The 9,410-nt window shown below is 45.7% G+C and overlaps 1 protein-coding gene across 1 annotated transcript; it reads right to left on the reverse strand.

Annotated features, from left to right (window-relative positions):
* Nucleotides 1-4,069: 4,069 nt before the first annotated feature.
* Nucleotides 4,070-6,821, reverse strand: NYX (nyctalopin). The gene has a single exon (XM_051608319.1). The coding sequence runs from the start codon at nucleotides 6,663-6,665 to the stop codon at nucleotides 5,247-5,249; it is 1,419 nt and encodes a 472-aa protein (XP_051464279.1). The 5' UTR covers nucleotides 6,666-6,821; the 3' UTR covers nucleotides 4,070-5,246.
* Nucleotides 6,822-9,410: the final 2,589 nt, after the last annotated feature.

Below are 9,410 nucleotides of genomic sequence, written 5' to 3' on the forward strand. Positions count from 1 at the left end.
ATCAGGCTTTGGGCAAGATCTATTCAACCCAGAAGTATCTATTTTACATATTTTTGTTCATCTTTATGTTAGACTTTAAAAGTCCAGCTTTACCCCAAGGCAAAGAGACCTTTTGGTGGTGACCTTGTGCCTCTTCAAGTTTTGACCTATTGGTCAGCATGTAAAATCTAAAGCTTGTCCAACAGCTGACCATTTGGTACTGTCCCTTGACACAATTGCTTCGTAGACCTTGCACATTTTCAGTATTAAGATTATTTTGTTATGCTTTAAAAAAAACCTATGTGTTTTTATTTATTCCATAGTTATTTATTCCATAGTTAACATTTTCCATAAAGCTCTTTTAAAACTGTTTTGGAGGTCACTGCAGCAGATTCTTCAAACTCCGTGGGTCTCTATCAGATTCTGGTGGGAGAAAAGGAAGAATCAATACTGTTGGCATTTGTGCAACGAACTGTGACTCTGTAAAAATCAGACATTTAGAGGGGGTTTCTACAAAAAGCTGATATTCCTACAGATCTTTAATATTGAGTATGACCCCTATGAATGCAACACAGGGGCAGAATTCTGAGACCAAGAGATTATATCCAAAATGAGGTCATTTCTTCCTTCTGTTTACTTTTACCACTTCTCCATTCCAATGTAATAGCAATGGTCATAGAGCACAGAATACAGCTGCACCAGTGAAGAACACTGTGTTAAAAGGTACCATGCATTAAAACAAATTGCCTTCTCCCAGGACCTCCAGTACTTCAGTCTAGGCACACTGGCTCTCTGAGGAGGGAAATATGTAGATCTGATATAACCCTTAAGTCAGGGGAAATATCCTAACACCAGGCAACTCATGACCATCCCTCTCTGTTGCTTCAAATAAATGCCCAGCACCTCACACTGAGAGCAGGACTGAAGAGTGTCCACATCACCCTCCCAGCTGGGACTTTGCCGAAAGTACTTGTAATTAGTCTATTTTCTGTGCTTTCCAGATAATAGGCAGCCAGTGCAATGAAAACCAACCAATCAGTCTAAACAAACAAACAAACAAACAAATAAATAAATAAATATTTCTTTAATGTTTCCTGCCAGCTCCTACCCCAGCTTCTGCCTGACCTGGGACAGGGGTGCCAAGTCTGTGCAGAGCAATGATTTTGTCACCTGATTTTTGTCGAAATGATTTTGTCATACTGAAAGGGTATGTCACAGGCAAGAGCATCCTTCCCCATGCATGGATTCAAATCACTTCAGCTGAAGGACATCCACATGAATTCCTATGAAACATTCACCCCACCACTGTCAGACCACTTGGGATTTGCCCTCACCAGTGCATGGAGAGCAGGATGCTGAAGGATGCGAGTGCAATGGCATCATTCCACTTTTGTGCCCATGTGCTCCTGTGGGAGTAGCTCTAGGGTGCACTGCAGAGGATGTGGCCCTGAGCAGCGATGAAGTGCTCCTTGTACTCATTATTTCTCCCTTCTGCTGCTCTCTTGCCCCAGGACAGACCCCACAGCACTACGCCCTTCTAGGGAAGAGCAGTCTTTATGAGCACCTCAGCTCATGGCACAGTGACACGGACATCCGGAAGCCAGCGTCAATTGAGACTGGCATCTCAGGGCTCGACCTGCAGCACTGTGACATCTCTGGAGGTGTCTCAGTCACAAAATAGCGCTGATCTGTGCAGCAACTCCAGGCTGGGCACTTGTAATGAACAGCAGCAGGTTTACCAGCTGAAGCACAGTTTTGCAGCAGGAGTCTAGTCCAAGAAAAAAATGCCATGCCATGCAAAAGGCAGATCCTTAATTTAATTTGTTTTCTAACCAAGAGATTGAAGACTAAGAAAAAAAAAAATTGTTATGAATTGGCATCACCTATGTAATCAGGACTTTGCTAAGACCTCAGAAACAAGGATCATCAAAGAGTGAAAAGAGCACTTCAAGTCTAACCCGAGCTTTCTCAGCAATGGAAGTTCTGCCAGGGCTTTTGAACAACCATATCTCACTGCCCTTCCCAGAAGGCTGCTGCTCTTCCAGGTAAGCACATGGAAAAGAGGGTGCCCAAGCTGAGCAGAGTTACAAGGACAGCAACAAAGCCAGAGCAATGCACAGTCACAGGCTGTTCCTGATCGACTCAGAGCACTCATGCCAGATGTTCTGTACTGCTGGAAACACACACTGCTGATCTCTCAGCTCAGAGGGGACAGCAGGATTTCAGAGCAGAAGAGCATGAAGTCTGTCCCTTTTACTGAAAGGAAGGCCATTATGTGCAGCATGATGCCAGCCACCTACTTTCTAGGCAGCCACACCTTTCCAGGACAAGCCATTAGGGTATTTGACTACAAGAGATATTCAAATAATTGATGCCCAAAATCACAGGCCCCATTATCACACAATACAGTATGATAAACAGTTCCCTGGTCTGTCACCTGACAGCACAACCTCTGCTAACACCTACATTTTAAGATGCTCTACATTCAGATCTGTCATTCTTGTAGATAAAACAGAAGCACCTTTTAAGCACTAATTAACTTGAAAGCAAGACAATCATCAGCTTTAATGTATTTCAGTGCAGAAAATGAAAATGTGGCTTATAAAAACAATTCATTCATGAGGCATCTGTACTTCATAGGCAGTAAAATACAACCATTTGTGCTCAATGTCCTACTGTCTGTGCCAAGCCTATTGATAAACCTTCCCCGACAGGATTAAATACTACTTCTGTAAAGGCATCTTTAACAGAATAAAGCTCTCCAGCCCTGGGCTGGACTAGGTTTGAAAAACATCCATATGCAGATGAAGGGAGCACTTAAGAAGATTAATGGATTCATAAATAGCCTGAAAATCCAAATTCATTGAATTTAGTTCACGGAACAGATCAGATATGCATTTATCAAACCATCTGGCATCTTTCTTGCCTGGGGAAAAATTTGTAGTCCATCTAGGGATATCTGAGGAGCCATCGCAACAGGGAGGGTTTGGATTTCCCTGTATTCAGCTTTCCTCTAGAAATCACTGGTGTTAATTAGAAAGCAGTAGATCTTTTAAGGACAGAGTGCTGTAATCTGGAGATTTCCCCAAGGCAGGTGTCTTGATGCTGCTGGAGAGGCTTCCTTTTTGCTGGCAAAATGTGCAGGCAAAAGAGCAGCTTCCCCGGTTCAGGTAGTTCAGGAGTGTACAGTCATCTTGCACCTGAGCTGGTGTTGGCTTTCTCTGGAGCTGTTTACCCTACTGGCTGTGGGACTGTCCATGGGATTGTCCAGAGATGTGGTGGGGTGTCAGTCCTGCTTGAGGTCAAGGACATTAACCCTTGCTCACAGCTGGCCTAGCCTGGCCAGTGTGATTAGGCACTTCTGCTGAAGCTTTGAGCCCTTTTTGAAAAAGTGAATTTATTTCCCTAGTACTCCCAGACACAGAGGCAAGAGGGTACAAAAGCTGCTGAGAAAAAGTCTTGAGCATGAAATTGTACATTACCCACCATATTCCAGCTGTGCTATGCCCAAAGTCTATCTTCAGCTGGCCTGTCCTTAGCATACGTTTTTGGGTACCCATAGTGTAAGTGACTGGGGGAAGGGGCAGAGGCAAGGACAGCTGCTCACAGTTGTTTTTAGCTCAGTTGTCCATACTGAAGCACTACCTTAGCAAAGCTGCTGCTCCAGCACCCATGGGGACCCAGCCAGGGCAGGGGTGGAGTTCACATTTGTGCTGAATTGCTCATGAAAAGGCAGTGGCTGGGGGAGTAAAACTTAGGAAAATGTTTGAAAGGTTTTTTTAAATTCCATTTTAATTCCTATTTCCTGACAATTTAGCAGTAATAAAGGATTGTATATGCTGTATCATTTTATATGAACATGTACATCATGCATGATAAACCATGCATAATGATGTAATATACCTAAAGATCACAGAGGTGTATTTCTGAATGGTCACTTATTTTGTAAAGCATTGCTACTCAACACAAATGTAAGCCCAGTCATGTTCTAAGTTAAAGTGTCTATTCATTATACTGCAATACATAGCTTGCCATTTGCTCTAGACCATAAAAAGGACATTCATGTGCACCCATTTGAGTAGCCTCAAAAAACCCACCACAGTACTTCAACACCAATGTCAACACCAATATGGGTTTTGACCAGTAATTTATTTTTGTGAGCAAAATATCAAATTATTTATTCATGTGCTCTGATACATAAATCATGGTAATTATTTCTGATCATATCAGCAGCTTTCATTGAAGATTTCAAAGATAAAACATGCAAGATGCCATAGAAAAGAAGAGTTGGTTAGTACAGCATAATGTGACAGGCTATGTGGTACTCATTAGTTGTGGAAATACAAAATATCTAGCAGGTCCTGGCTGCATTTGTTGTCACCATATTCTGCCCTGCTGTCATGCCATGAGATAATCTACAAATAAAAACAATATGTTCATTGAAACAATAAATTCATTAAAAAAAAAAAAAAACAACACATTAAACCAACGTTAATAAGTAAGCTGTGAAGTTTAAATATCTTTTCCTCAGAGAAGAATGTTTTGACAAACATGGGTCCATCTGGTTCTCCTGCACCTGTGCCAGGACAGCAGAGGGAGAAAGGATCAATATCCTGTCTGTGGTCATGGCCAAAGCACTATGCCCAGCCCAGACCCAGCTGGGGCAGGTGGCCTGCCCAGGCACTGTTGTCCTGTTCTCAAGGGCTAGTGGTGCAACCCTGGACGCTGCATCTCTGGATGCTTCCCCCCACACACTGGTGGAAATCAGGAATAGCTCTCCAGCCTTCAGCAGCACCTGACATGGGGGTGGGTGTCTATCACAATATGAAGAGAGGGCCCAGTTTGCTGCCTCGACCGTCTTGCTCTCATAATGTCAATGCTTGGGTCAGCTGAGTTGGACCAAGGGAATAAACAGCACCACAACACCACCCCTACAGACCCCTTTGCTCCCAGCTGGGGACATTGCACATCCCTAAGCAAAACTCAGCCTCACTGTTCCTCTTTCATTGCCCACTTTATCACACAGCTCTGCGAGTGTCTGGGAGTCTCTGAGATCCCACAGGACAGGTTTGTCACCCAGTGTGGGATCTGGCCTTGAACTGAATCCCACCAGCTCCCAGGGGAATATGGAGCCAGATCCAAACAGCCTGCCCAGAAGAGTTTGGAGCCAGATATTTATTTGAGGCCCACAGTACAAAATTTTCCTTAATGACTAGGAAGGTACAGGAACTAAACAGTCAGGACCCATGCTCTATGCAGTCCTTAGACTAGTTAATCTGCAAAACAACCACTGTAAAAAGTATTGGGAGGTAAAAAGAGGAAGCAGCTTCAATACTGTCCTCTCCCACCCCAGAAGAAACACCATCAACCAGTCCATACAGCTGTGTGGCATTACTGAAGACTTCAGTGGTGTTTGTCACCTCTTCAGGAAGGCCCATCTGGAGCAAGAGTTTAGATATAAGGCTGTTGAACTTGCTCTCTGTGGTAGACCAAGGCTCTTCACTTGGGGTTGGGCCTTCAGACGTGACATTTAGCTCCACTGGGTCAAGACAGTAACCTTCTGCTGATCTCTCGTAGAGAACGTCCATCAGGTCAATCCCAGCTACTGAGGAGGGGGAGGCACAGGGAATATCCCTGACAAGCCTGTAGTTCTCCATCCACTGCCTCAGCCACTCGATGCGGCAGTCACAATGCCAGGGGTTGCGGAAGAGGTACAGTCGCCCCAGGAAGTACACCGGCTCGAAGACAGAAAAGGGCAGGGTTGTCAGGTTGTTGCTGTTCAAGTGCAACGCAACCAGACTGGTAAGGTTTTCAAAAGCCCCTTCCTCAATGTAGTTGATCCTGTTGCGATCCAGGTAGAGAACCTCCAGCTCCCCCAAGTCCCTAAACCAGGTGTTGGAAACATTCCTGAGGAAATTCCCTCCAAGGTTGAGCATCTTCAGGCACCCCAGACCATTGAAGCAGTTTTCTGGAAGCTCGCTGAGCCAATTGTCATTCAGGTACAGGTACTCCATCTTCTGGCAGCCCTGAAAAGCTCGTTCATGAATGACATTTATCCTGTTGTCCTGCAGGTTCAGGTATTTCAGTTTGGTCAGGCCCTGCAGGGAGTTATAGGCTACTGCTTCAATCCTGTTTCTCTCCAGGTAAACGTGGGTCAGGTTCTCCATGCCCCTGATAGCTCCTGGGATCCTCCGGAAGTTATTCTGGAAGCAGAAGAGCTCCTGCAGAGCAGGCAACTCAATGAAGATCCTGTCTGGGATGTTGAAAAGGTTGCAGTCCGCCAGGTCCAGCTTGACCAGCCGTCTGAGGGCAGTGAAAGTCCGTGTGTGGAGATAGCGAATGTACTCGTTGTGGGCCATCTTCAGCTCGGTCAAGCTGGGCAGCCCCTTGAAAGCCCCCGGGGTGATGAAGGAGATATTGTTGTGGTTGAGTGACAGGGATTTCAGGGAAGGCAAGGTCCCGAAGGCCCTCTCAGAGAGGAACTTGATGCTGTTTTTGTCCAGGTTGATGGAAGAGGCTTCGCAAGGGAACTGGCTAGGGATCTGCCCCAGACCAGCACGATCACAGAGGACAGAGCAGCTCCGCTCCTGGGTGCACACACAGTTGGCAGGGCAGGACCGCACACAGGCCCACCCCGCATGGACATGGGGGACCCAAAAGACCACTGTAAGAGAGGAATGCACCATCCCCACAAAAGAACGGGAGGAGAGAACCAGGATGCATTATTAGCAGATATATTAGTCACAACAGAGAAAACAAATTATGCTGTCTTTGTCTCCCTTCTAGCGAGGGTAATTGCCACCCAGTAGTTGTACGCCAGAGATCACAGAAGAGCTCTTGTGAAAGATTCCTAAAAAGGAGGTTTTTGAGGTTTTTAAACACTCTGAGAAGGTGTGTGTATATATATATATATATGTGTGTGTGTGTGTGTTTGCATGTGCACGTGTGTGTATATACACACACACACACATATATATATATATCATCATCTCTGATTAATTTCTCTCCTCAAGACAGGGACTCACCTAGACTTGAGTATTGCTCAGTGTCTCTGTGACTGGTCTGTCTGCCAGCTGATGGGGACATGGTTTGGCGGCAGTTTGGGGGGAGCGTGGGGCAAGAAGAGGTGCTTTGAAGGCCAGCAGCTATGGAGGGGTTGCAGTATTTCTGTGTAGGGAAGAGCAGAGGGTACTATATGCTAGTCTGGCAGGGGGCAGGTGAGGTCAGTTAGTTGTCTGAGGCACATCAAATTCATGCTTTTTGCTTCTTTCTTCTCTTTATTCACTCAACCTGCCGTTTCTGCACCAGAGCCATGAGCTGGTGCAGCATTGCAAGGGGAACTATCATCTGCTAAGGATGCAGTACAGTGTTTAAAAACACATTCCCAGTATGTTTTGTGGGTAAAACAGCATGAGGAAAAACAAATTACGGGATATTGTTCAACTGCTTTCCTCATTATCTCATCACAGATGATACACTTCAATACCAGCAATTTCTACTGCTTTGCCAATCCTCAAGACAGTCACCATCACTCCTGTTTTTTGATGGGAGCAGCCTCTTTGTCCTTTTATCAGCCTGACATGGGAAGTGTGTGGCTATTGTGGTTTCTTTCCAAGTTATTCCCAAGCAGGTGGATGTACAACAAGGAAGCGAAGGAGAAAGCTCTTGGGAAGAAATCAAGAGAAGAATTAAAGGAACAGGAGACATCAGCCTCCATGGACAGGCATTCTTGTGGGGAAAAAACTATCAAGTCAGCAAGACATCTGTGAAATCAAGCCATTAGAGAGGAAGAACTGAAGGCAGAGCTCATTTTGTATTTGCTCTCACAGGCACATCCTACCTGCCACTCAACAAAATGAGCAGCCACACCAGCAAGCTCTCCATGTGGTCACCAGCAGGAAGTGGTGGTACTGCTACTGGCTGGTTTTTCTGTTGCAGTTTATTGGTTCCCATACAAGCATAATCCTTTTATACTTTTTTTTCAGCAAGAAGTGAGATAACAACAGCTTTACCAACAGCCACCTTTACTATAGCACTGCTGGGATCACGTTGCTGCTGCTGTGCATGTGCCTGGCCCCAAGAGACAAGGAACAGGCTTCTCCCCACACTGCTGCTGACTGAAGAGAGAATCTCCCAGCAGCCAGGGCTGCCTCTTCCCACCAGTTTGCAGCACAGTGATTGCCCACTAATGCTGTATTCCGAACGGACATTTTTATTAAGACAGATTTGTGAGGTGATACCTCAGGAAACATCAGCTTCAGCAAGTGTCAAGCTTTTATTTTTGCAGCCTCTAAGGCTTTAGTGAACAGACCCAACCACAGTTCAAACTGCAATTGCTCTTCCCTCTATCCATCCTTTTTAAAGGCAACACACACAGTACTGTATTTGTGATATGCTGCCTGTAGCTTCTTCAAGCAGGAGCCTTGCAAAACCAGTTGCTGGGCAGGTCCCCACTGAGAAGACATCAACCCAGAAGTCACCCAGCCTGGTCCTTTCCAAACCAACCTAGTTAATGCATGTAGAAAGGGGTTTTAGATTTGTAGAAGAGCCCAGAAGGACTTTAGCCATGGCTTCTTTACCCCATCAAGCCTGGCCACACTATCACAAGCAGAGAATCAGCAAAACAGCATCACTGGAAGGACAAATGATAGTGAAGGACTCTTGAGAGGTGGAAAGGATTTTAGACAGGTTGTCACTTTGCTTGCTTGTTTTTATGCTCTTCTCTTTTTTTCCGGAGCCCTTATCTAACAAGGATGGCCAAAGGAAAGTCCCCTTTAGTCAGTGCCCTGGGTAGACAACAGGACTGGAGGAGCCTAAGGACAAGAGGGGGATAACACGCAGGCCTCCGATGGCTCTTCCTTTGTGCAGGATGCCCAGGGGCTGCCTCTTTTGCTACCCTTTGCACCAGTCCATCCTGCTGCTTGCAAACATGGGGCATATGTTGTTTTTGTTAGGCAGTTACATAAACTGAGGGCCAGACAGATTAAGGATTTGCCTGTTCCCAAATGTCTGATCGTAGGTGGCTGTCTGGAAATGATGGATGCAAGTGTTGCTGCTGGAATGACAGCCTTGCATGGGCTCAGGGTGACATCCAGAGGGGTGTATGTGCATAGGCTGTCCTATATATGAGATTCTCCCATGCAAGTTCGATGTTTAGCTACAGCTTCCTCAAGCTCAGTCCCATCTCTGGCCTCCAGAGCAGAGCTCCCCCAGCAGCTGTGTACACTGTGTACGGATGAGCACGCTGATAACCAAATCCCCTCCTTCCCCTCCCTACTTGTTCTCTAATCGTTTGATAAAGGAAGTGTCTGTACCCAAGCCATATCTAGCCTGTTTTCCTTATACACAAGGGGTTCTTCTGGTTCTTCTGCTAATGGCATTTCACAGCACACTTTTCTGTTTACAAGTGTATCTCACTGCATTGAGCACTA

Source organism: Apus apus, chromosome 1 (genome assembly GCF_020740795.1).
Source record: "Apus apus isolate bApuApu2 chromosome 1, bApuApu2.pri.cur, whole genome shotgun sequence".
NCBI classification, from domain to species: domain Eukaryota; kingdom Metazoa; phylum Chordata; class Aves; order Apodiformes; family Apodidae; genus Apus; species Apus apus.